This window comes from Phlebotomus argentipes, unplaced genomic scaffold (genome assembly GCF_947086385.1).
Source record: "Phlebotomus argentipes unplaced genomic scaffold, Phlebotomus argentipes genome assembly contig_6, whole genome shotgun sequence".
In the NCBI taxonomy this organism is placed as follows: domain Eukaryota; kingdom Metazoa; phylum Arthropoda; class Insecta; order Diptera; family Psychodidae; genus Phlebotomus; species Phlebotomus argentipes.
The window spans coordinates 2498571-2525546 of record NW_026776145.1 but is presented as its reverse complement, the minus strand read 5'-3'; the positions used below and the strand labels follow the sequence as shown (position 1 = coordinate 2525546).

At 42.9% G+C, this 26976-nt stretch overlaps 8 protein-coding genes across 11 annotated transcripts; 5 read left to right on the top strand and 3 right to left on the bottom strand.

Moving 5' to 3' along the window:
* The first annotated feature begins 471 nt into the window (after positions 1-471).
* Positions 472-2899, top strand: LOC132255869 (putative fatty acyl-CoA reductase CG8303). The gene is made up of 5 exons (XM_059752043.1): positions 472-755; positions 827-1331; positions 1850-2291; positions 2367-2591; positions 2653-2899. Exons 1-5 carry the CDS (start codon positions 555-557, stop codon positions 2819-2821), a joined length of 1542 nt encoding a protein of 513 aa, XP_059608026.1. The 5' UTR covers positions 472-554; the 3' UTR covers positions 2822-2899.
* A 237-nt stretch (positions 2900-3136) lies between these two features.
* LOC132259286 (putative fatty acyl-CoA reductase CG8306) lies at positions 3137-8730 on the top strand. The gene is made up of 5 exons (XM_059756853.1): positions 3137-3274; positions 6216-6430; positions 6530-6781; positions 7418-8106; positions 8172-8730. The coding sequence occupies exons 2-5, from the start codon at positions 6239-6241 to the stop codon at positions 8566-8568; spliced, it is 1530 nt and encodes a 509-aa protein (XP_059612836.1). The 5' UTR covers positions 3137-3274; positions 6216-6238; the 3' UTR covers positions 8569-8730.
* Positions 8731-8841: 111 nt separating this feature from the next.
* Positions 8842-10895, top strand: LOC132259305 (zinc transporter 7). Its single transcript, XM_059756875.1, has 3 exons — positions 8842-9333; positions 9402-9619; positions 9739-10895. The coding sequence occupies exons 1-3, from the start codon at positions 9153-9155 to the stop codon at positions 10414-10416; spliced, it is 1077 nt and encodes a 358-aa protein (XP_059612858.1). The 5' UTR covers positions 8842-9152; the 3' UTR covers positions 10417-10895.
* A 1418-nt stretch (positions 10896-12313) lies between these two features.
* Positions 12314-18206, bottom strand: LOC132259256 (ribosome-binding protein 1). 4 transcript variants are annotated; one of them, XM_059756819.1, is made up of 10 exons: positions 18136-18206; positions 17297-17708; positions 17038-17229; positions 16886-16967; positions 15143-16350; positions 14923-15075; positions 14153-14263; positions 13669-14064; positions 12510-12626; positions 12314-12434 (listed from the first exon to the last, which is right to left on the bottom strand). In XM_059756819.1, the coding sequence occupies exons 2-10, from the start codon at positions 17663-17665 to the stop codon at positions 12417-12419; spliced, it is 2646 nt and encodes an 881-aa protein (XP_059612802.1). In that variant the 5' UTR covers positions 17666-17708; positions 18136-18206; the 3' UTR covers positions 12314-12416. The 4 variants fall into 4 exon arrangements, with proteins under 4 accessions (XP_059612802.1, XP_059612817.1, XP_059612809.1 ...); XM_059756834.1 differs by having other exon boundaries at positions 17038-17226; XM_059756826.1 differs by having other exon boundaries at positions 18043-18138.
* An 83-nt stretch (positions 18207-18289) lies between these two features.
* LOC132259296 (RAB6A-GEF complex partner protein 2) lies at positions 18290-19732 on the top strand. The gene is made up of 2 exons (XM_059756864.1): positions 18290-18830; positions 18894-19732. The coding sequence occupies exons 1-2, from the start codon at positions 18497-18499 to the stop codon at positions 19730-19732; spliced, it is 1173 nt and encodes a 390-aa protein (XP_059612847.1). The 5' UTR covers positions 18290-18496.
* Positions 19719-20722, bottom strand: LOC132259313 (RRP15-like protein). The gene is made up of 2 exons (XM_059756888.1): positions 20612-20722; positions 19719-20547 (listed from the first exon to the last, which is right to left on the bottom strand). The coding sequence occupies exons 1-2, from the start codon at positions 20643-20645 to the stop codon at positions 19748-19750; spliced, it is 834 nt and encodes a 277-aa protein (XP_059612871.1). The 5' UTR covers positions 20646-20722; the 3' UTR covers positions 19719-19747.
* Positions 20723-23121: 2399 nt separating this feature from the next.
* LOC132260573 (RNA transcription, translation and transport factor protein) lies at positions 23122-24168 on the top strand. Its single transcript, XM_059758790.1, has 4 exons — positions 23122-23295; positions 23352-23576; positions 23640-23738; positions 23790-24168. Exons 1-4 carry the CDS (start codon positions 23235-23237, stop codon positions 24140-24142), a joined length of 738 nt encoding a protein of 245 aa, XP_059614773.1. The 5' UTR covers positions 23122-23234; the 3' UTR covers positions 24143-24168.
* LOC132260581 (stromal cell-derived factor 2) lies at positions 24159-25185 on the bottom strand. The gene is made up of 3 exons (XM_059758803.1): positions 24994-25185; positions 24573-24896; positions 24159-24509 (listed from the first exon to the last, which is right to left on the bottom strand). The coding sequence occupies exons 1-3, from the start codon at positions 25064-25066 to the stop codon at positions 24247-24249; spliced, it is 660 nt and encodes a 219-aa protein (XP_059614786.1). The 5' UTR covers positions 25067-25185; the 3' UTR covers positions 24159-24246.
* Positions 25186-26976: the final 1791 nt, after the last annotated feature.

The window sequence follows — 26976 nt, the reverse complement described above, 5'->3', positions numbered from 1 at the left end:
GTTTCCTCACCTGCTGAATGTCAAACACATGCTAATTTCTCTGATATTTCGAGGGAATGAGTAAAGGGAAAGTGGATTAGAGAACGTCTGCAATCCAAAAAATTCACGTTAATTAACACCACAAAATTATAAACAAATAACCTGCAGAACATAACTGTTACCCGATCTCTTGGCGAGTCTTATTCCTTGACTTGGAGACGCGTGCACAGCTCATAGATCACATTCAAAAGCACACAGTCGTCATTTTCTGTGGAAGTGATATATTATGAAAAGTGTCTCCAATACTATAAAATGTAAATTTCATTTTCGCATATATCGATTACGTGTGCAAAGCAAATACAATGAAAACGCAACCAATAAAGTGGGCACAAGAGTGTAAAAATTTTAATTAGGCGATAATGGGCAACTAGTATTCTGTGTGTCGCCTCTTCAGTCCACCACTTCCATTCATTCGTGCCGTGAACGCAGGTGAAGACAGACAAAGGCTGGAGACTCATTCATCCAGGAATTTTAGGCAGTGTTGCTCTGTTTCATAGTGGTGGATTTGCAGTGAGATGGAGGATCAATTGATGAAGTTAGAGGATTTCTTCGACGGGAAAGGGGTGTTCATCACCGGAGGCACGGGATTCCTGGGCACGGGCTTGCTAGAAGCACTGCTGGGCGTGAGTCCAAATATCGGGAAAATCTATGTGCTGGTGCGTGAAAAACGCGGAATGACTCCGGCTGAGCGCTTCAAGAAGATCTTTTCCAAGGAGGTGAATTTTCTCCCTGAAAATACTCATCCCTCTTTCCTCCATCCAATTTCATCCTTACTTCTCGCACGTAGAATTTTCGACACCATTCCGAGGAGACGCTCAAGAAAGTCATTCCCATCGCTGGTGATCTCATCAGTGAGGATTTCGGCTTGGCACCGGAAATCCTTCAGGAGATCATAGAGAATGTGAATATAATATATCACAGTGCTGGATTGATCAAGTTCAATCGTCCGCTGAAGATGGCCATCGAGTTGAACGTGCTGAGCACTCTGCGGAATATCCATCTGGCCAAGAAGCTCAAGAAGCTGTCCGCCTTCGTCTATGTGTCCACAGCACTGGCCAATATCAACGTGAGGGGCCAGATCGAGGAGAAAGTCTACTGGCCAGGCCGTGATCCTCACGAGTTGATCAAGCTGGCCACCGCCAATTTGCTTCCGATCAGTGAAAGTGATCCCGAATTTATGGAGATTGTGGGCAGACACGAGAATTCCTACACCTTCTCGAAGCAAGTGGCTGAGAATCTGATACAGAATGAAATGGCATCTCTTCCAGTTGGAATTATTCGTCCATCGGCAGGTAAGTGCATCTCAGAAAGTAATTTACACTTTCAGTGACTTCTGCAAATTTGCCGGAAGGCAGAAGAATTTCCACAACTTTCACTATTTCGTATGCTCAAATGGGAAAACCAACTGTGCTGAAATATTCCCGCAATTTCTGCACACATCCAAACAAGATGAGATGAAGAGTGAAAAAACCCGGAAGTTGTGGGAACATTCATGAAAATTTCTTCTCACTTCATACATTGGAATATTATTGCTTCAAGGCTAATTCTTTCTTCAATGCAATATTTTGTCCACTTTGCACATTGTTGAGCTCTTTTCTCGTGTTCCGCATGGTTTCACACGCACACTACCGCCAATCTAAGTGAATTGGGTTGAATTTTCGCAAAGGCTAGCCAAATGAAGTTAAAATGACCAATTATTTGTGAGGTATCGTTAACATCATATGAATGAGTTTATTGCATTTGCCTTGGTTTATTGCCACTTTAGGAGTCTGATTTTTTACTATTGTGCCTTTTTTACCACTCTGGCCAGTTTACGGATCCTACACACATCCGCTGGAGGGCTGGTGTGGCTCAGCATCCAGTGGGCATCTGGGCTACGTGGTGGCACACATGAAGGGTGCCACAAGATGTCTGTACGGTGACAGATCCACCGTTTTGTTTGCCATTCCGTGCGACTTCTTCGTCAATGGCACTCTCGTGCTCACGTGCTACGTTGGAACACGGCCTATTGAGCAACCCGAAGTCATCCACATGACATCCAATCACAAGGTCAACAAACTCACGCTCGGTGATCTCAATGACATCATGAACTGCGAAGTGACGAAGAATCCCTGCAACTCCTACCTTTGGCGTCCGCACAGCAAGGTGCGCAAGGGCTGGCGCTACGAGCTCTTCAACTTCGCCTACATCCTCCTCGCGCTGCTCATCTACGTGCCCGAGAAGATCTTTCGCTTTGGCCCGCGCTGGATGAGGTAGGGCTCGAGTGTTCGCACGACTGTGAATTCCTCCCACTTTGTGTCTCTTTTTCTGTTTTCTCTTCCATGCAGCGGTTTCAAAATTGTCCTCATTTCCTACAAAGGGGCCAAATATTTTGCAAATATCGCCAATAAAATAGAGCGTATTTCCATCGACAATGGCCAGCGCATTATGAGACTCGCCAACCCGGAAGATAAGCAGCGCTACGCAGCCGACGTGACCCAAGTCAACTGGCCACAACTGTTCGCCAGAAGTATCAAATGGGCGAAAACGTACTACTACAGGGAGACTAAGAAGTAATATAATTTGTTTTTTTAAGACGATGATAGATCTCAAATACATTTTTTCCCCTTTCAGGAGTTCCCTGAGGCACCATGTGATTTACTACACATGCATCAGCATTGAGATTTTCTTATTTGCGCTTGTAGGTTATATTCTGTACATTATTTTCTCCGCAATCACGAGTTGCCCAGAAATCTCAAGTGTTCTAAGTGCCATTTGCGTGCTTTTCATCCACTGGCTTTAGCGTCAAAGTGGTAAATATAGTGTAATTACGCATTTTGAAGCAAACTATTCAACATTTTACGATAGAAATAAAAAGCTTCTAATATGATAGACACGCTCCTCAGTTTTTTTTTCTTGTTGTACTCTTGATCTTGGATTTTAGTCTCTCAGGTCTTCTTGAAAAATTTGCGAGCATGCGTTTAAACATCGATAAAGTTCAAATTGGAAATCGCCGCGATATCGCGATTCGCTACACACATCGATTCGTCGAACAAGTGCGATTGCGAGCGGCGGCGTAAGGCGCAGTAGCGCCGTGCGCGGTTGTTCACCGTCAGTCGCTGTGGATTGTTTGTTGTGAGTGGATGTGATTTTCCGTGCGCTGTCGTCTTTAATTTATTCCCTGTATTTCCAATTTGTCTCCATTTATTTGACTTATGCACCTGTAGTATTCATCACACGACTAACTACTGAAGACGTAAGTGTCCACTAATGGTTTGCTGGGCGCGGTGGGGGCCGTGCTTCAATGTATTCTGGAAAATTCTTGCCGACGTCACTGACTCGAGTTGCTGTAATCTCTTGCGTTTTATTTCCTATAATTAATCCACTTTCGAGACCATTCAGTGCTTTCGCACCTTCATCCGTAGCGACAGATTGTACAACTTTGAGATATTCAGCTCCAATTTGCATTCCTGCATCGTCAGGAGATACGCAAATTAGCCGTGCGAGTGTGGTTATGTTTACATTTTTCCATGTTGATATTGGCGAGAAGAGTAGCAAAAAATGAGGGTAAAAAAAGAACAGAGATTTGTTTGTTTGAAATGACCGTGTGTAAAATAATGCCAGCCGTGAAGGAAACTCTCTGAATGCTGAAGTGGGAGATTATTTGCACCAAAAAGCAATTTTCCTTCTCTCTTGCGCAAATAAAAAGATGTGGAAAAAGATGTGAAGGAAATTGGAAGAGATGTTTCAAGCGTCTTCTCTGGACACCGCGATTTTTCATGCAACGCGCTATTATTTATAATTTTTGACCTATAGTAATATGAAATGATGTAACGCCGAGCATTAAAGTCGTTTGCGTGATTTGGTCAACCGTACAATGGAGTGCTGCTCATCCGCATGTTGTGAAGAAGACGGGGGAAATTTAATGTTAGAAAAATGGTAAGGGAACGCCTTCGCCTTCGTGAAAAGACGCACACCATTCACATATTATAAAGATATTAATATTTAATGGTTAAACACGAGAAGATCAACAGAAAATTCTCGATTTGTCATTCTCTGAGATGCGCGAGGTGGTTTATCTGACGAGGCTGGAGAGCTTCTTGAGCAAACAATCGTCAAAACGGAAAAAACGGTGACGAAAGAACTCTCTATGGCGATGAGAGGCACATATTCAGCTTCTTGGGCTATTGTGCGCACCGCATATGGATATTACTTCTTTCGGCACCAGAAGAATATCATACAGAAATTGAGAGAAAAAATCTCCACAAAAGATGGAAATCACGTTGTATTCGGCTGTAAGATTGCTCACAATCATTTTCTTTGAGATATTACGCAACAATCTCTTCCATACGCCTCTTCGAGTGAGTGTGATGTAAAAGTTTTATTAAATGTGATAGTCTTTTTTATCGTTGTAGGTGAGAAGGGAAGTTGCGTTTCAATACAAAAGAAAACACATTCTTCATGGAGAAAAAATTTTAAAATTTTGTAGCTGATTGAGAAATTATCACCTATTCACTTGCAATATTGAAGATGGTCTAAATGCCAAGATGTGGTCAAGAGCTGAAAGCATATATTATTCAAGAATTAATCAACAACACTCCTCAAAAGATAATTATAATCCGTAGATATATTGGAGGCTTGATTATTTTCTGTTTTCACTAGGAAAGAAAAAAAAAAAAACAGAAGAAAAACAAGCACTGGCGAAAATGCTGCAGCTTTGGAAAGGAGTTGCAATGTTTCGCATGCAATCCAGTTTATTATATAGAGTGAAATGCACAAGTTGTCTCACGAGGTGGACCGTGGAATGGCAGTGCGTTTATATAGTCCATAAATTTAGCATTGGATATATTAATAATATCGAATCTGTGGAGATGGTTTGTTTCTTTTTTTACGAGACTTGACAATAAAATGATAAAGAGGAGAAAAACGATTAATATCTCTGTAAAAATGTACTTTGAACATCGTAAAATTGTAGTTTTTTTTGACGAATTCAAGGGAGAAAAACAAATCGTTTATTTGTTTGACATCAAGTGCGTGAAATTAAAATATGTTCACGTGTAGTTTTCGTCTAATTGACGATAGAAACTCACCAAACAGTGAATTCTTTCTCGAGACCTCTTTTCAGTCGTCAGGAAGCGGCAAACGTTATCTGATACGATTTAGTATTACGCCATTTGTATCATTAGTGTTGCAGAATTGTGCCAATTGCGGATACTCTGGAAGGAAATTCCCAAGAAAAACTCAATATAAATCTACAGTGGGTATATTCAAACGAACTTGAGCCTCTGTTGATTTTCTTCTGCCGGTTGACAAAGGCCATATAAAGCATATATAAACAATGTAACCAATAAAACAGCAAAGAGAGAAATAGAAAGTTGGTCATGTAGGTCAGACACTAGCTCTTGAACTTTAACTACTTCTCACTCTTTTCTGGAAACCAAATTCTCTTCTTGGATATCAACGATGTCGGCTTAAAAGATGCTTTCTAGAATTAAACCTTTTAGAGAAAAAAAACTCTATTGATCCAATTGCTATTTTTAGCTTATAGTAAAACTGACCTGCTTTTAAAATTGCATAATCGAGACCCCCAAAAAAATGATATTTTAAAATAAATTAACCTTGTTTTTATGTAGAATTGAAATTTATGGAAGATTACCAGAATTTAATTAAGCAAATACTAAAGCTCGAGTAAGAAATTAGTGTATATTTTGTAGAGAGCTGCAGATTAAGTTATGCTACTAATTATGAATTAATTGGCGTTTGCGATCTATTCTAACTGACCAGAACGGGGAGAGAAACAACAGTTTCGTGCCTGAGTGTATGCCAGAGGCGATAGAGATATCATGGCATAAATGAGCATCGTGAATCTCTCATTATAATTCAACTCTGTTTGTGCATCGCTAATACGTTTAGGGAATATCATGCTAATATTCCAAATGCTGCACGAGAGTTATATCGTGTTAATTGACAGCTGTAAAAGATGATTTTGTTCATGTTGAAGTGAATTTAGCAAGGTGCTTTTCTACTTTACATGCCGAAAAAAAGAAGAGCCAAAAGAGGAACACCTTCAAGTCCTCTTTCTCTTTGTCATGGGCAAAACAGTGAAAAAGTCAGTGACTTTGTGCATTTAATCTGCCATTAAGTGGAAACTATTAATTTGCATAAGAGTAAAAGTGTGTTTTGCTGATGCTTTTCAGGTGATTACAGAGCAAGCGGAAAGATGACCTCGAATGTTGTGGAGTTTTATCGTGGGAAGAGTCTCTTCATCACCGGCGGCACGGGATTTCTGGGCATAGCCCTCATCGAGAAACTCCTGCGATCGTGTCCGGATGTGGGACAAATCTATCTGCTCATGCGACCGAAGAGGGGAAAATCCATTGAGCAACGTCTCGAAGAGTTGTGCAAAAATACCGTAAGAAGATAGAAGAAAAGAGAGGGAAACCCGATGGTTTACTTGATCTCACGTTGTTCACTTGTGCATTTCCATTTTTGTTTTTTTTTTCTTCTTCAGATCTTCGAAACTCTGCTAGAGAAGACGAGCTCTGACATCTTCAAGAAGCTCATTCCGGTGTCTGGCGATGTTGGTGATGAAGATCTGGGCCTTTCTCCAGCTGATCGTCAGCGGTTGATTGAGAATGTGAACATTGTGTTCCACTCGGCGGCAACACTTGACTTTCAGGCGTCTCTCAAGCCCACCGTCAACATCAACTTGCTGGGAACACGACGAGTTATGGAGCTGTGTCAACAAATTAGGAATATGAAGGTGGGTCTGTTCGTTCAATGGGAAGTTGTGTGCAGCAATCTGTTATCTTGACGCTTGTGGCGCGCGAAAGAGGCGAGAATAATCGCTACACGCGTCGCGATCAAAAGCCATTCGCTAGATATTGCCAAAATACACCTTGCATGAAAATCACATTATTAAAATGAACATCCCAGAGGTGAATATGATCCGCGTGTTATGAAATGGCCTTAAAAAATGCAAAGTGGAAGTTGATAATGCGCTAAAAGATTATAATTTGAATAGAAATGGGTGCAATGCTTTGGCAGATTGCATTCGACTAACTGTAATTTCATAATTCATAATATAATCAAAATGTTCCATAGGAATTGGAATATGTTACTTTGTATCTTTTGTGTGGATTAACCCGACACAACTTTTGTTGCCGCGTTGAGCTAAGAAAGAACGGCAGATCAGATATGAATCGCAATATTATGTATTGCATTTTGCCTCATTGCCTATAATTTATTGTGAACAAAGTGAAAATGTGTAGAAAGATGTAATTGGAGAGGAGGAAAATTTCGTTTAATTGGATTTATCGTTGTGAAAGAGGGCGGGATGATGGTAATCGGAAGGAGTGTTGGCGATGTGTTTAATTTGTCTCTCAATTATCTATTGTAGGCGATGGTGCATGTTTCGAGTGCTTACGTGAACTCTTTCTTGCTGGAGACTCACGAGAAATTGTATCCTGCTCCGGAGATTGCCCAGAAAGTGATTGATTTGGCGCAAACACTGAATGACGATGCTATTGAGGAGTTGACGCCGGGATTGCTCAAGGATCACCCGAACACGTACACATTCACGAAGCACTTGGCTGAGCACGAGGTGAATCAGTGTGCAGGGAAGTTTCCCTGTGGCATCGTGAGGCCCAGCATGATCACGGCGGCTTGGAAGGAGCCAGTGCCGGGGTGGACCAATTCCAAGAATGGACCCCAAGGCTTCCTCATGGGCGCGTCGAAGGGTGTGATCAGACGTCTGCCGGTCGGCCTGGATCTCGTCTATGACTACATTCCCGTGGATGTGGTGGTGAATCAACTGATTGTCGTGGCGGAGGAGATTGGGAGGAAGAATTCTGGAGAAACGTCGGTTTACCACTGCACCTCGAGCACATACAATCCCTTCCGGTGGGCGAGTGTGGCGAAGAAGGTGAATGGATTCTTGCACAAGTACCCACTGAAGTCGGCCGTGTGGTATCCTCACTTGAAGTTCGTCCAGAGTCTGTTGCTCTTCAAGATATCTGCGCTATTTGTCCACTTCCTTCCAGCCCTCATTCTCGATGGGATCACGAAAATAGCTGGAGGAAGGCCAATGTGAGTGCTGAGAGAACACTCAGTGTCTGTCAATATTCTAATGATGCTCTCTTCACTTTTTTCAGTCTCATGCGTCTTCACACAAATGTTTGGGACTCTTTGAAGCGTCTGGAGAAGTTTATCTTCACAGAGTGGAAATTCCACAACACTCGCTCGCTGGAATTAAGTAAATCCTTATCACCGATAGACAAGCAGATGTTCAACATTGATATCGTCACTCTGGTGTGGGAAGATTACTTCGTGAATCTCACTCAAGGTGTTCGTCGATATCTCAATAATGAGCAACCAAAATCTCTGCCTCAGGCAAGGAAGAAGGACACAATACTGCTATTTATCCATTTGGGATTGCAACTCCTCATTCACTGCGGAGTTTGGTGGTTCGTGGCATCTCTGCTGGGACTGCCCATGAGCAAATGCCCTTTCATTGTGCCCCTGTCCTACGTTCTAACAGGATTCCTCTAACTTTGAGGCACACAGCCCAGGCTTGAGGGATCTTCTCTCGAATTCTACTTCAATTTTACCTACTGTATTCCACGTCGCTTTCCATTTCTCACAATTTTTCATTAATATTTTTCTCATGATATTATTTTGTATACGTAAAGAATAAAACTCCTTTGGTGTTGTGGAGAAAATTATGGTTTTTATTTGCACACTTCGCACATGGCGAGTAAGAGATCTAATTGGGGATGAGTGCGCTCCCCAACGGATATTGTGTTCGAAAAGCCGTCTAATTGGAGGGGGGGGAGACCTCGTCGAGTGAGTAATTTTCTTGGTCGAAAGAGTCTGTGTCGGTGGAAAATCTGCCTAAATGGGTCAATTTCTTGGTTTGTGGTAGTGAAAAGCGAGTGAAATCTGGAGAAGGTGTAGCAGATGTGTCGGTGCTTATCTCAAAACACTGCCACGCATATTTCTCGCGGATGTTTCTGAGAAAATTGGCAGTGACGGTGGTTGAGGTTATGTTTACAGAAAATACACGTATGCATTTGGAAGAAAATTGTGAAAAATCACACGAAGAGAGGCTCCTGCACTCCACATAACACCGCACGATGCTCCCACTCACCCACAAGGACTCGCGCAGCCTCAGCTACAGGCTGAAGGAGAAGGTGAACGGATGGAAACGATTGATATTCTCCGACAGAAACTCCCGAAATCTCTTCCTGTTTTTATTGCTGAACCTCAGTTTTGCCTTTGTGGAGTTTACCTACGGGATATGGACGAACAGCTTAGGTAAGTCCCCTGTCATACCGCCTCTCCCTGTTGGCCACTTCACTGACAATTCCTCGTGTCTTTGGCAGGTTTAATATCGGATTCATTCCACATGTTCTTCGACTGCACGGGCCTGGTAGCCGGTCTTGCGGCGTCCGTGATCACGAAGTGGAAGGCAAATGAGCGCTACACGTACGGCTATGTGAGAGCCGAGGTGTTGGCGGGCTTCGTGAACAGTCTCTTCCTTCTATTCATCGCCTTCTTCATCATGTCCGAGGCCATCGAGAGGGCTGTGGAGCCACCAGAAGTAAGAGCAATTTGTCACTCACGTGGATCACTGCCAGTGACATGCAATCGCCCGTGAATTGTGATAAATCACACTTCAGTTTAATTGATGATCGCTAAATGTCGATTTTCCTTGTCCAGGTGAAACACGAGCGGCTGTTCGTCGTGTCTGTGCTGGGATTCCTGGTGAATCTCGTAGGGATTTATGCATTCCAACACGGCCATGGGCACTCTCATGGCGGTGGCTCGGGTCACGGGCACAGCCACGGACATTCCCACAGTATTCACCACGCCTCTGAGGCGAACAACCACCTGCTGGGCAACCACCATGGCCACTCGCACGATCATCACAGCCACGGCGAGCCGCTGGGTCAGGGCAGCAACTCGCAGATCATGCGCGGTGTCTTCCTGCACATCCTCGCGGACACGCTCGGCTCCGTGGGCGTCATCGTGTCCGCTGTGCTGATGCAAATGTTCGGCTGGATGATCGCCGATCCCATCTGCTCCATGTTCATCGCTCTGCTTATTGCGCTCAGCGTGCTGAGCCTCATCAAGGAGTCCATCATGGTGCTGATGCAGCGCACACCCATCAACCTCGACCGCGCCCTGCCGCAGTGCTACCAGAAGGTCACTGGGCTGGCGGGCGTGTACGCCGTGCAGGAGCCCCACTTCTGGACACTCTGCAGCGATGTGTACGTCGGCGCCATCAAGCTGGAGGTGTCCAAGAACGTAGATCCCAAGTACGTCGTCACGCACACTCGCATGATCTTCGAGGCGGTGGGCGTGAAGCAGATCTTCGTCCAGCTCGACTATGTGTGATCCGCGCTGAGGTGCTCTTAACCAATGTGAATTGCGAATTTTTCTCACCCTTTTATCCTCTTGCCGTGGATTTACGCGAGGAATTATCATTTCCCCATCAGACACTCTCTTCTGTGATTGTGCAGTCAATCTGCTTCGACGTTGAATTACTCGTTGGCATTTATGTTGGGAGAGAACGGAAGAGAGAACCATGAAAATGTTAATTACAGGTCTACTTAATCTGCCTACCTCTGATACCGTGAGCGGTGTGAATCCGAAAGGCCGGCGCGCAGAGACTTTCACAATCACGAATCGAAGATTTTGCCTGATCCACACGGAGAAATCGGTGAGACAAGAGCACCTCACGAACCAATTGCATTATATTCACAAACAGAGAAAAAAAATAACAGAGGACATTTTTCAACATTAGGTGTATAATTTATGTTGAATTGTATATTGGTATTTAAGTGTAGAAAAATAAACAAGCCCTACTTATCGAATTGCAAGAAGTAAAATTTACGTTTCATTCTGCCAAACAGAATTTGCACATTTGCAGCAGAACCTCAGAAAACGCAAATTGCTCGAATCGTATGTTCTTTATTATTAATTTTTACATTTTGTGTCTTCCCTCAATCTCTTCGCATCCATTTTGCACGTCCGCTCCGTCGGAATGGAATTCAGTACAACTTATTCAATCTCTTGTTCATCTTCATTTACGTAGTAAAAATATTGGTTAGATAAACTTATTAAATATCTTCTCGTCTGCCCAAGAATTTTCATTATTATATCCCCTTGTCCCTCCCCCCTCCATCAACACTCTCCCGTCTAACAGCGCAATAACTGCAGAAATGTGAAAAAGTAGAAACTTAAGAAGCAAAGTTTTCACTAGTTTTATGAGTTTACTATGTTCTCCCCCGCAGGCAGTGGGAGAAGGAAGAGTTGCGATTCAAAGGAATAGTCCTCTAGCTTGTCATCTTTTCTCTTAAGTGTTAAATTGCGCAAAGAGCAAAGAAATGGGGTTTTCTCTCCATCATCATCGTCTAAGATTCTTTATCATACTTTCCTCGATAGATTCTTTAGAGTGGCATCTCCCAGAGCATTCCACTGACAATTTCTACATTACTTGACTGAAAGGATTGATTTTCTTGATTCTCCTCTGCAACACCAAACAATTTTGGCGAGTGGTTTTGGTTAGCACAAAAATCTGTTAATCTGCAATGTTTTGTATGTAATTTCCATTCACTAATTCGACCACCTGAATCCTTATAGCAAAATCATAAATAAACAAATAAAATCCCAATTGCACAAAGTAAATAGAAATTTAATGACGAAAAGATATTTCTCCTAACTTTAGATATTTTCTCATCTTTCTATCATTAAGATTAATATATTTAATATATTTTTTACTTATAAAAAATATGTTGGTTATCGACTGGTTGCCTTTTATGAAAAATATAAATTAAAATATCGTTTCTCTTTCTCTTTTCTCCCATCATCTCACAATCTCATCATCATTACATTATCCTCACATTGTCAAATATTATGTTGTTCCTTTAGTACGAATAACTTGTTAATTGCTATTTCTCCCCATCTCTTATTGGATAACCGCATTCACGACGCCCACCAAGCTCACCGTCTCTCTCTGTAATAGTATTTATTCAGCTGCAGTCCCGCGATATTCCAATCTCAACGCCCTTTTATTATTATAATTATTACAGTAAATGGAAGGCGCAAACAAATCTGCACTCGAAATGTCTCTATAATTTTGTTCTCAACTCACAACTCTTGTCCGAATTTCTCTCTTCCTCGCCTGTCTTCAGATACAATTACTTAATAATAGCGTTCTTCTCATGCTCACCACGAAGAAAAATACGTTGACACTTCGTTTTAGAGTGCGCTCTACTTAAATATCTTCTAATTTTCTTGTCTCGATCAATTTCTACGTATAAATTTTTTTTTCTTTCTTTTCATAAACCTCTTCTAAATGTATTTCCCCGTCGGTTCTGCATGTGTTGCCACACCTAATCAGAGTTGTTTGGCTGTATAAAAAGAAAAAAAAGACAAGCACAGTGAGCAACTGTTAGATATTATGGCTATTAAATGCAATTTTTCACCTGACATGTTGTTGATATCTTCAGTCCTTTGAGTTCCTCATCTTTTGTCTCCACGACTTTGCGCCAATACGCGTCCTGCTCCTTCACCTTCAGCTCCAGATTCTTCAGTACGCCCTCCTGAGCACCAAAGAGAACACAACAATAGTGAGACACGTCAATTAAGACATAATGCTAAAGCATAAATGCATGTTTTATCGAAAATCTCACGTCTTCCCCCCAACGAAGAGAGCATTATTAAAGTCTTTGCTAGCTTTCTTGGGAATTTCTAATCATTGCATGACGTTTAATTGGATTTCCATCCAATAGTTAAGAATTATTATACAATGAAATCTTATTAAACTCATCTCATTTCATAACTAAATGGGTCACACGTGCAGATAAAGATAGTATTTTTTTACGATCGCTCGTATCTCATCAGCATTCCAGTGTCGCAGTTTAAATAGAGAACAATTAAGATTCTTTCTATTTGTGGTATGCTTAGGCAAAAGAGACAAAACACTATACAGCTTGCGCGCTGGAATATGTGATAACACAGCAATACAAAATCCATGAAATATTCGCTTCGCTGTCTAATCGAACACGAAAAGATAAGCACATTTCTCGGTCAAAAATCATGTTTCACCACCAATATTATCACGGATAACAGAATTCCGGGAAACCATTTATCATTTGCTCGATAGACAGACAAATACCTCATAAATTTATCACATTACAGCCCAATATCGTGACGCTTTTAGACATAAATTAGCCCCTCTTACTCGGGCATTTATTAAGAAATAGGCCATCAATCCTAATTTTAGACAGTCAATAAAAAACAGTCTCATTACATTGTCTGAAAATGCTCAAAATCAAATAGAGACACAGAGATGTTGTAACCTCCAAGATACAATAATAATAACGTGTGAAGCATCAAAATTCTCGTTGCAGAGTCTGAACAATGTATATTACTTTTTAATGATTACACTTTGGCAAGAAGACCGGCGGAATAAAACCGCCAAGAGAGGTGAATTCTGAAATTTTAACACCGTTCAACGACCCACTTAGCACGCATTTTCAGCCTCTTCAGCACATATTTCCCCAAGTGAGAATCTTAATTGAATCATATTGTCGGCAGTAACACGGATTTCTTTTCACAACTAATGAAGGGATTACTACTCACCGTATCGGCTACAATTATCTTATACTCGTCCACCGTTCGCTGTAGTTGTGCATTTTGTAACAGTAAAGTATCTAAACTATCACTGGATCCTTCGCCACCCTCTTCACTGTCAACGCTGTGATTGTTGGTGGTCACACTCTTTCCATCAGCAGCACCAACGTCACTTTCACTATTACTATTATTTTTACAACTATTGCTAGTACTAGTATTAATAATTGTTGAATGCTGTATACTACTCGCGGACGTGTAGTGATCTTTCAGGTAGTCACCAACGTGATCGAGCCACTGATCGTATTGAGTGGGTCCCGAAGGGATGTTGGGGAATAACTTGGTGATTTTACTTCGTGTGCGCTCCTCCAGCTCCTGCGCAGCAGATCGCTGGACCTCCGTGGTGTCCTGCAAAGCGAAAACACACAGTGACGTGAAAATAAAACAGCTCACTACTGCCACTCTGTGTGAGTGACTCTCGTGAGAAGGAACTTACTATGTTATTTAAACTACTTTCTTCACTATTATTCATGCGTTTTGACTTTACCGCGTTATTCTCTGCGCTCTTGAGCGCTTCAATCATTTTCCAGTTTTTAGTGCGCAACTCCTTAAAATGTATGGAAAAGAGAAGAAAAGAAAAACCAAAAAAAAAAAGGAAAAAAGAATAGTGAAAACCCAATCAATCTCACTAGCAAATTAATCTGTCTACGCAACACAATTTCTTTACATTACATTACACACAGCGCACGTCAAAGTTCAATAAGCTCTCAAATACCAATTCCGGATTTCAGCCATCGACTTATGATTCTTGTCTTCTTCATTGTGTGTCTCGCAAAAAATATATTCACGTGGCAACAAGACAATGAATTGACCATAAATTCAACATCACCAGTTGAAGAGAATTTTCTCCACGAGAATGAATGGAAATAGCAACGAGGCAAAAACTTGTTGTGAATTAAAAATGTCTAAAAACCCGAGAATTCATCAGAAATATTAACATCGCGCTGAAGCGAATAACATTTATATGTGCTCAATGACATCATCCAGTCGATGTACCTGCAAAATTGCCGTCTCCTCACGCCAGACGACCAGAGAACAAGGGAGCAACGTGCACTTAAGCTCTCAATCGACAGAGCATGAGAGTATCACCGAAATATAAGTGCGAAACCACTTGAGAAGTGTATTATCAAATTGCACGCATAGTGTTCCAATTTGCGGGCTTTTTATCATTGTGTTGCGTAGCTAAAGAATGTACTTTTCACTCACATTGTTCTTCGATTTGAGATCCTCAATCTGCTTCTCAAGACGCTCCTTCTCCTCCCCAAAGCACCGGATCTTTGATTCAGCTTCCACCAACTTCGAATCCTTGTCCGCCAAGTTGGTTTTCACACCCGACAGATTGGCATCCATTTCCGTCATCTGCACACACAATATTTCATCATTACACACTACAGCTGGGCATTAGATTAAAAACAGTTTCGCATACCTGAACAGTCTGTTCGTGAATTTTGCTGGACCAGAGAGAGATTTGACGCTTCAGTTCCACCACTTGTGCCTCCAAATCTTCCGACTTGAGTCTGCACTCATTCGCCTCAGTTCGACTGCGCGTCAAATCGGTCTTGCACGAGTCAAGGGCATTCTGGAGATTTCGGATCTCCACCTTTCCCATGTCCTCAATATTGTGATTATTCTTCGTCATCTCCGCCAACTGGGTCTTATATTGCTCCACCTCGTAGCGCTTCACATCGAAATTCTCCTTGAGACGACGCAGTGCATCGGCATCGTGATCGGCAATTTGGCGAATCTTCTGCAAATCTTGCTCCATGTAGAGCTGCTGCTCCTCCTTCTTGCGTATGATCATCTCATACTCAGCCAACTTGCTGTCATAATCCTTCTTCACCGTCTCAATTACCTGATGCTTCTCACTGGCGAACTTCTGGAACTGCTCATTCACATCATTAATGAGCTTAGTTTTGGCAATAATCTCATTGTTGAGCACATTATTCGCCTCTGTGAGCTGCTGAATCTGCTGCAGATGCTCCTGCGAATTGGTCTTCTTCTCCTGCAACAACTTGCTTTGGAGTTGCTGCAACTGCACCGTAAGTGATTGCTTCTCGCTCGCATACTTTTCATTTAACGCCTGATAGTCCGACGTCATGTTCTGCACTTCTTTCGTCTTCTGGGCAATCTCCTCCACATATGCCTTGAGATTGGCATTGTATTGGCTCTTCTCCAGATTTATCTCAGCTCGCAACTCACGCAGACGCGCCTGAATGCCAGCACTGGCTTCCTGTTCATCCTGCAAGGCCTTCTCCTTCAGCTCAATCTGCTTCTTCAGCTTCTGAATCGTGTCCGACTTGCCCTCTGTCCACTCAGAGTGGTTCACAGTAATGGTATCGGACTGTTTGTTCAGCAGATACTCAATGATGATCTGAATCTCTGAGCGACTGAGTTCAGCCTTCGACAGTAGAGGAATGAGAAAGTCAACGCCAATCTCATCGGTTTTAGCAATGATCTTCTGGACAGCCTGTCCAGTGGATTCTTGCTTCTTGCTGTTACTCCCAGCGCCCTTCTTCTGCGCCTTCTCCTTCGCCACGCTGATCTCCGGCACCTTCTTGGCAGTAGCTTTCTCCTCCATCGCCACTACAGCTGGCACCGCCTTCTCCTCCTTATCAGCCGCCTTGGGATTTTTACCTGCAAATAGCAAATATCAAATCATTAAAAACTCATCGTTACACAATATTCTGTCTGTCTCTGACTTCCTTTCACCCTTTCCGTCTTGTTTTTCGCGATAAAATGTTCCCGAGACAGCATTATTGCTCATTTACGTAATCTCACATCCACCACGTGTACATTTTTACACATTTCTGTCTCTCTGCGTATTTTTTTTATCTCTCTGTGCTCAATATAATCTTCACTGCGGCAACTTATTTGTACCTCGCGGTGCAACCGTTAGGGACGCTGAGTCAATAAACTATTACGCATAGTGTAAACACGGAGAGAGAAAAGAAGAAAAAAAAAACCACGAGTCTGCCGGACGCACTAGGCCTATTTTTAGAGACAACAGCTCGTAGAAAACAGAATGAAATTTTGATCATTCTCATGATGTCAAAGAGTGTGCAAGTGCATCCCGAGTGCAAGATTACACAACATCACACACTCACGAGCGCGAGCGTGGCAGATGAGGCAAGAGATGGTCATATAAAAAAGATGCTACAATGTGTTTTACCTTTCTTGTTGTCTCTGTTCGCAGCACTTTTATCGCCCCTGGTGCCGAGTTGGACTCTATTGCTCTCCGCGGACTCATCTTTCTGTAAAATTAATATTTGTTTTAATTACGCCTCCACCCGTCTCATGTACTTTCTCTGCATGAATACGCACATGAGTGGCCGCTCGTAGCATTTCAGCATCGTCTTTCGGGTGTATTTGCTCAAAATGATTCATCGGCTCCACTGCAACTGTGCTCTTCACGGCGGATGTCTCAGATTTATTTATCAAAATTCCTGTTCCGGACGCCTTGCTGCCGCCATTCTTCTTGCCACTCTTCTTTCCACTCGTCACACCCAACTGCTTCTGTCGGGAGGAATGCCAACAATTAGCCATATCGCCCACTTGGGAGCCACTAATCCCCCGGATTTACCTTCGCACGGGGAGAATCCGTGTCTGCGATGACCTCCGCCTCGCTGAACTCCACATGGGACTTCGGGGAGGAGGTCTTTTCGCTGGAATTGTCCACCGAGTCCTCCTGAGAGGTGGTCGCGGTCTCCGCCTCCTTGGCAGCCGAGGCCTTGGCCTTCTCCTTGCCCTTCTTGCTCACATTCGACGGCAGCTTTTTGCCCTTCTGGGCCCGCTTTCCGCCGCTCGTCCCATACAGCTTCTCCGCGAACTTCTTCTTCTCGCTCAGCACCTCATCGAAGGTCTTTCCACGCGGCAACTTACTAATGATGAGGGACGTCGCCAGCGAAACCAGGATAACGACCGCAATTACAAAATACACGTAGAATTCCATTATAACATTATTCGTCCACGACGCCTGGCTGGATCAAACGAAACTGCAATTGCAAAGACAAATGCACCGCACAATTAGAACCGGAACACCGAGAATTCCTCTCACAAATGGGAGTTTCCGTCTGGCGGCGAATGGTCACTTTGGGGCCCTCTTGGCGCAATTAATTCCCCCCACAGGACAATGGCGAGACAAAAGGGTACCGAAGGTGACTGCCACTAACGCGAAAATGCAGAGAAAGTGGGCAAATTGAGACAAGCTTGTCCAGAACAAAATTCGTCGACGTGACAATTTTAGGAAAACGCCATGACGAAAAATCTCCGCGAAGTGGAATGTTTGCTATGGCACGTCTCGTGGCCCATATATCCCCCCGGGGGTACCTGCTGCACACACCCACTGCCTGCACAGATGACCACTGAGATCCCAAGTAAGTACTGCGGCAGAAAATCAACTAATAATCGCCATTTACTTACAAAATACTCTTTGCCGAACCCACGACACTCACGGTAAATTCCACAACACTTCCACAAATGGCTTCCTCCTGAACAACTTCCACACCCGTTCAATCCACACTCCGAAAACCGGAATTGAGTTATCGAAAAGAGGGGGAAAAGAGGAGAAATGCCTTCTTTATATGCTCGTGTAGAAAAATCATTGTTCATATTCAATTCATTTCCCATTTTCTTTCCCCACCAATTTATTACACTACATGAAAGCCACAGACAATTTCTACACTTGAAATGCGAACACATTGAGTGGGGTAGGTTTCCGGAAAGTGACTGACACGTTTGCCTGTTTTGTTTTCAGTCTACTGTGACGAATTTTGTGGTCAAGATGATCGAAATCACCTCAAAATTGGTACGGGAACAAACCCCAGTGTTTCTGTGCGGAGAGGTAGTTGAGTGCTTCATCTCCTTCACGAATCCCTCACTGCCGGAGCACAAAATTGCCCAGAGCAACATTGACATTCTGGAGAATCTTGCCTGGGCAACAGCTCAGATCCATTGTTATTGCAATTCTGTGTTTCAAGAGAGATCAAATCAAGACTCACTGACCAATGATACATCCCTCACGGCTGCCACCCAGGGCCAAGGCGACATTGTAATGGCCACAAGTCCCAAAATCCTCTTCTGTGATCTTCGATTGGCGCCAGGAGAGACGAAATCATGTAAGTTCTTCGCTATGTGTTTCCTAGCTTTTTCTCTCTTTGAAGTTTCTCTTTTACCCGTAGATCTCTATAGAGAATCCCTTCCAATGTCTTGTCCGCCCACGTACAAAGGAACAGCTATAAAATACTACTACAAAATCACCATTGCCACTCAACGTCTGGGCTCTAAAGTGCAAGCTCTCAGAGTGCCCATCAGGGTTCTTCCCATGCCCACGGTTATTCGTCCGGATGACGTTCCGGCGCTGTGCAATGAAACCAATGAGGAATTGGCGCCAACCAATCCCTTCCTGGAGACGCGCAAGACCGAATCGAAACTGGAAATAGCTCTGCATCACCTGCAAAACATCACTGCACGTCGTCGTCCCAATTTCTATCTCATCTCCAATAAGCGCGGCACAGTGGGGCGCTTCTGTCTCTTCAAGCCAGCCTACAAGTTGGGCGAGGATATTGTGGGCACTCTCGATTTCACCTGTCGCACCGTGAGATGCATCCAAGTATCCGTGACTCTCCAATGCGAGGAGATTCTGCTGAAGAAGAGCCCACAAACTCAAGGCACCCAAGCAGAAGCAGAGCCCACGTCAACAGGTAAAATCATGGCTTTTACAAAACACCACGAAGTGTGTTTGGGCCTGAAGCAGACGCAGATGATTCTGCCCATCCCACTTCACGTGACACCCACATTCACCACGGAACTCGTGGACATCCGGTGGCAGCTGCACTTTGAGTTTGTCACCAGCGCCAGTGAGGATGTGAAGTTGATTGAAATCAAGGGAGACAGCTGGCAAGCACCCACAGACATCATGATCGAGACGATGATCTGGAATCTCCCGGTCACACTTTATCCCACGGCTCCACAGCAGATTCTTCAGCATTCTGGCAAACACACGCTGCTTATCAAATAAAATATATTCATCTCGTTAATCACTCTCTTCATTAGAGTCTTCATTGTCTTCCGGCTCGCTCCTTTTGTCATCCTCCGCGTCTTCCTCGTCCATCTTGTCCCAATCTTTGTTCTTCTTTGACGGCACCATGAAGTCATCTCGCAGTACATTCCAAGTCGACGGCCGACCAGGCTCCTCATCACTCTCCTCATCTTCGTCCTTGACATCTTCACTCTTCACCGGATTATCTATGAGCTCCGACTTGGCGCGAGGGCCTCCCATCAGAGCATCCAGAAAAGCTGTCTTGTTCACATTCTTCAGCACCTTTTCTCTCTTGTGTTCCAACTTTTCTGTCTCCAGACGCTTTGAGATGTCCTTCTGCTGCGCCTGGACAGCGTTGAAGAGCTGAACAACTCCTCTGGTTGCTACGCGCTTCAGAGCCAATTCTCGGGACTTTTCTGTGATATCGGGCTGAACACTGAGATTCCGTAAAGCCTCCCTCTTTCGCTTCCTGTCCAAACGTTCATTCTTCACCCGAGCAACCTCATTATCCAACTCTTCTTTTGAAGGCTTCTTTTCGGCTGGCTTGATTTCCCCTTCAATCTCAAATGACAGCTTCTTCTTTTCGCTATCCTTCGCCTCTTTCTTTGCTCTGGCGAAGATCACCGTTGATTTATTTTTAGGCTTCTCTTCAGCCAGAACACGTGCCATTGAGTCTGCCCATCCTGATTTTTTCTCAGTTTCCTCACCATCAGAGGAATTTGAGCCAGAAATGTCTCCATCACGGTCATCATCCTCGTCCGCGATTATTGGTTCGTTCTGATCTGGAAAATCCTCTGAAACAACAAATATGTATGCTTGTATTTATTGCAGAGTGATACATCGGACAGATATGCTTACCTTCGACCGTCACAGATGATTTCACAGCACTCATATTGGTGAAAAATGTGAAAATTACCTAAGCTGCGAAAACACGTGTTTTTCCAAAATATCAACAATCGTGAAGTTAGCAATTGATGACAGCACAACCCAGCGGGCATTGCTCTTTTGCACTGGCACAGTCCACCGGGATGAAAATGAGTCATGCTGTGACTTTCTTGGCGCCTAATCCAACCGTCACTCATCACATCACTGTACATCCTGTAATCAAATTCAATTGAAGCGGAGCTTATTGAGATCGATTGCTAAATTTCACCAGTTTTCTAGCCACTATCCAGCGAAGAGGACACTTTGTTTCTGTCTCTGCGAGTGAAAAATCATCGTCAGTGCCTCATTTGTGTGCAACAAGGAAATATATCTGAAAATGGATCCTTGTCGAATCTGCCTAAAGCCAAAACCCAGTGATTTTCTCACAAACATCCTCACAGCGTCATTCCAGTATGTCTCCTATCGACATATCTACTCCTATTTTGGCACTGTTCTCGAGGAGCACAGGGAATATCCCCTCGTAATTTGCCGTGACTGTGAATATCAAATGATTTGTGCCTACAAGTTTAAAATGAAGTGCCTCGAGGCTGAAATAAAAATTTCTCTAATCATACAAGCCAAATCTCAAATAGATAATCTCTCTAACAACGACGAGAGTAGCAGATTGGAGCGCATAATTGAATTAAATACCCTATCGCAGCCACAGGAAATGGAAATCAATCTCATATCGTCAGTCCCGGAAATATTGAGCATCGACAACGCTGACGAGAGGGGCGATCTCAATTTTGCATCAAATGCCACTGAGAATGTAATTGAATTAAATGATCAATTCAATTATACGAATGTGGGTGACTCTGAAAATGCCGTGATTGAATACACTTCCGAGACTCTCACAAATTCTTATGCAGTGCCAAAGAATGAAATGTCTGCCAATTCTTACGATGGCCTAGCTAGCCTTAACATTTATCCAAAGTGTCATATTTTCATCGATAACGTCCCTCTCGAAATACCTCTAAATCTAAATCCTCTAAATATTCATGAAGAGCAGAGAGACAGTTGGACGAAATGCAGCAAGTGTGGAGAGGAATTGACTGAAGTGAATTGTAGTTCAGTAAATGGGGGAGAAAACGAGATCATTTGTGGCCCCTGCAGAGAGGATTTCCAATTAAATTCAACAGAAAATCATCCCATTCTCTCTGACAATACTGAGCATAACTATAATAATGAGAATACAACATATTTAGTACCAATTTTGGAGGCAACTTTTAAAGATACCGGAAAAACTCAAAAGAAAATTAAACAGAGAGTGAAGAAAGCACAATTTCCAGAGAAGATTAGAGATAAAACATATAAACAGTGTGAAGTTTGTGGGATTCACATAAAATCCATCAATATTGCTAGACATTTGGAACTTCATCAAAATAAAGCATCCAACAAGAAATATTCTTGTCATATCTGTGGTAAAACTTTCACTGTGAAATATTATGCAAATGATCATATAAAGCGCATGCACAAGAAGACCAACGATGATGTGGATTCAGAGGAAAATTTCCCAAAGAGAAAAGTGAAGTGCAATATTTGCAAGAAGGAGGTGTGGAAGTACTTCTGGAAACGCCATATGGCGAGTCATAAAAATAAACAGCTAGAAAATCAGTCCTTCATCTGTGATATATGCCAAAAATCTTTTATTTCTAGACGCACTATCCGAGCCCACATGATAACAGTGCATTTGAAGAAGAAGCGCTACGAATGTCTGTACTGTGGCGAAAAGTTCATTCACAGTCTCACACGTTATCGTCATATCAATAAGCATCATTTGAAGAAGAAAGTCGCGAGATGTTCTCTGTGCTCAGCAACGTTTTACCACGCAACTTCATTAGTTGCTCATCGAAGAAAATTCCATCCGCCATCAGTTACTCTCAAATGTCACATGTGCAACTCAATATTCTTCGATAGACGACATCTCAAGAAGCACATATTCAAGTGCATTTGAGTTGAATTTACTCGACGCTTGTGACCCCCTGGTCAGGACTATTTCAATTATCCAGCAACATCTGCACATGTTCTAGTTTTGCACATTTAGTAAGATACATTCCTGATTATTTGTACTTTTTGTTACATGGATTTTTTTTTACAGGCGCTGCATGGGCAAAGCGGTTGTTAGTCATTCAAGATCTATTTGAGAAGAGTTTTCTTCTTCAACACTAGCATGGGAAAGAATGCACTGCCCAAGATTGTTACTGCCCTAGGACCGAAATTTATTCATTTATCAATAAATTCTAAATCCACAATAATTATATTATTTGGGACATATTTAAAATTACCTTCAAGCATTGAATATAATCAATTCAATTGGTATTGAATTTATTGTGATCAACAATCAACTGACAGTATTAGGAATTCAAAACCGACAGCACAGCTACGCATATAGCATAAAATTGCGCTATTAGAACATGGGAGCGAGACAGCCGGGTTCACGCACTCTGGCGGAATAATAAGAAACTCAGTGACGTGCAAAAGCCGAAAAGTTTACCAAATTTATCAAAATTTGATAAAATACTTGATTATTCGAAATAAATCCCTCAATTAGATAAGAATGTTGAAGGTAAAACTTTGCGCACTCGATCATCCGACGCCTGAAACTGTAAATTGTGAAGGTAAGCATCGAGTTGCCGGCGTGACAGAATTATCTTATTCAGTATGTTTTTCACAGATCCTAAGCAGTTCCGGAGCACTCTGCTGTGGCTAGAGGATCAGAAGATCCGTCACTACAAGATTGAAGACAGAGCGGAACTGAGAAAGATCGACTCGGCAGAATGGGATGCGGCCTATGCAAAGTACAAGGTGGACCTCAAAGTTCCCTCCGGACTCAAGAATCACCTGGAAGAGCTGGCCTGGATCATGGGCTACGCCATCCGTCTTGAGTACTTTGACAATGGTGAGTGATAATTTCCACAATATTCAATAAATCGTTGTAATGAATGTAAAAATTCCTCTCTAGTTGATAAGTACAAGGCAGTGAATGCGGATCTCGTTCTGGAAGAAGCAAAACCCAAAGCACCGAGCATCAAATCCACGAACCCCTTCGACAAGTTGGATTGTAAGTTGAGGCAAAGTATTCCAATAGTATTCTAATTCCTCGTGTTCACAGTTACCAGTAAAGAATTCGAGGCCGGAGTGAGGACACTGGCCAAACGCCTGCAAATCCCTTATCATCCGGACACAATGGTCACACTGAAGGCTGTCGCGCGACTGGTTCAGAACCACCTAAGCAATGAGGCTATGAAGGAATCATTGCTGGACAATGCTCCCTTCCCGCTGGAGACAACTCACGGAGTTGGCTTCTCAGATGCTGATCTGGAGCAAGCGGCTCGAATTCTGCGTCTACTGCAGATCCAAAGTGTCCGTCACCTTCAGACGGCAATCAATGAAACCATCGTGGCCGTCCAGAATCTCACTGCTGATCCGCGCACGGACACAAAGCTGGGCAAAGTTGGCCGATAAGGATGAAAAACTCGACTCTCGTCTGATTAATTTAATAATAAATTCACATTCATTCACACGATTCACACAGTTCCTCAGGGGAGGTTAATTAGTGGTAGTGTGCTTTAGAGCTCGGTGTGGGCATAAGAATGGTCTTTGACATCATTGGCGTGAAGGAAAATGCCTTCGGCGGCTTTCCAGTCACCCTCACCTCGTGGCTGGGTCATTGCCATCACTTCCATTTGGCCATTGATGGGGCGACCGAATGTGCGGCCAGACACAGCGAGATACATATTCGTATCCACGTGCTTCAGCTTTACTGCAGAGTCCCTGTGCCAGTGGTCTCCTGAACAGATTACCTCCCAGTGATCTCCAGTGTCTCCTTCGCCTGAGCAAGGTATAAACACTCCATTAATTGATATGGAAATTAATATCGAAAGCAATCTCTTACCATTATCGTCGCCATAGCAAGACACCTCCTGATTCCCGCTCAGAGGGCTGCCGAAGTGATGAGAATGGAGGTTCTTCTTCGTGGTCATGTGCTGCAGTCGGATGATATCTCCACATGACACTGGAGTACCGCGATCACACATTTTGCCGGTTTTAGCCTTGATAATCCAGTGACTGTTGGCGTCCTCCTGAATCTCTGTCGCCGTGACTGACTGTTGACCTGATCCCGTGCCGTATTTCACGTCATGAGAGTGCAGTCGCATATTGTAGGCAACATTGAGAAGCTTGAGGACCGATCCGCAGGTGACGAACTTGGCCCGGACAGCTGAAAAATAGGACATGGGGGGAAAACATTATTGGAGTCCGGAAGAAAATGACAACAACCAATCACAAACGACCACGGCATGTGCGCTCAAACTCACCCTCCGTTCCGCCCAGGCTGCACACCAGAGCCGTAAGTACTATGTACACCATCGTTGCTAAACACTTTGTCATGACTGCACGATGTTCTTTTCGCTATATTTATACCTAAATTGCTGTATTTTGTAGGAGAAAATCCTCCTCTAAAAATCACCGAACGCGACAGCCTTTTGTTTTGCGACCATACTGCCACGCAGCGGAAAAGTTGGGAAGTCACTATGAATTTCAACTAACTTCACTTTTATTTATATTCGTATGTTCACTCGTTTTGTGACTGTTTTTTTTTTGGTTTTATTTACGAAGATTTTCGGCGTTTTCAGTATAATAACTTTGATATTAAAGGAGAAAAATGTTTAAGTTACCCATAGATTCAGTGGGAATATAGAAATGTTGAAAATTGCATTAGAAATTTGGCATATAAGGGTTCTGCGTATAAGGAGATTCTTTTCGTCCTGGCAGGCACTTTTAAAGCAATTATGAGTACGATTTTTTTTGTGTCTTTTTCGTGAATATTTTGTTGATGATCCAGACGATGATTTCAATACTCTTGATGAATAACAGTTGGATATTCCATCCGTAAAGCAAAAAACCACAACAGCGAGAGTATTTAGAGTCGGCAAGTGGCAATCTTTTGTGGTTTTATGAATGGGAGACAAAAAGGCAAAAGAAGACTGTTTTAGAGACAACTCTAAGAATTCAAGAATTCCCTAATAAATTTGGTAAGTTTCCTGTGCTCTTAGATTTTCCTGTACTTGTTATATTGTGTGTCTTCATAATAGATTAAAGTTTCCCATATTTTGGTGACATGAATGAGGAAAAGTGAACATCATCTTGGAAAGGACATGTTTGATTAATTACACTGTTTGCCTAAATTGACCTATAGCATTGAAACATAGTAATTAAGTCAATATGTACAGCGCTTTTGTAAATATTTCACGCAGCGTCTGGTTCATCTGCTAGTCTTATGAGAAAGGGTGAAAAAACAGCAAAGTGATTGCTCTCGTTTTCCCTCAATCTCTGTCACTTTTTGCGATAGTTTTTCTCCATTGATTCCCATAAATAATTGCAGGTTGATTCACGAATTATATTAGCCGATGTGACTCACTCATCTGCTGAGCGCTGATCTATCACTCTCGATGGCACACAAGTCTGCAGCGTGGCGAGCGTGTGTGTGCAAAAAGAAAAGTCGACATTCTCCACACCAGCGGCCTGTGCAGGCCAATCAACCACACACAGACGCCATGGCAAATAGAAACTCTTCGCGGGCTCCAAATGCACGGCCAACGAAAGACTCGTTCAGTTGCTCAAGAAACAAACCCGAAGTCGGACGTGCTCCACACGGTGCCCAAATCACACATTTGAGTGGTGGGACAAGTCTGAAAGGTCTGTCTCTCTGTTGGGAGTCTCGTTGCTCCAGCGAGCTGGCGACAAGTCGGACAGTTTTCAGATCTTTTCGACACTTTCACCCGCCAAAAGGGAGTCTTCTGGTGGTGCAAATTGCTGGAATATATTCACAAGGTGAGGTGAAGTTGAGTGGCTTTTCGTAACACCTTTTCTTCAGTTCCAATATCCATTGCAAAGTGTGTGAAAGTTGAGTGGATTTTTACCAACTCGTAGTGTATCCACAGTTTTCAATTGCGAGAGTTTCATTGGCGTTGTGATTCAATATTTCTTCATATATGTTGAATATTAGATTTCTTCATTCAATAGTTCACTCTGCAGACCCTGATATTTGAATTGTTCATCAAACATTCAAATTCAGTGAATTTGTGTGTGACTTGTTTGATTTTGAATAGGAAAAAAAGAGAGAGTTTACTCTGTGGAGGAGATTGAGAGAGGATAAAAAACACTGCAATTCTCCTACAGCAATAGTGATGTGTGGCTTTTTCTTCTTTTTCCACTAAAAACTACGCAGAGCAAAATAGAGAGAGAGAGAGGAAAAAGAAAAGCGAGCCTTCTTGAATGTATTATATTGCCGTGTTGAA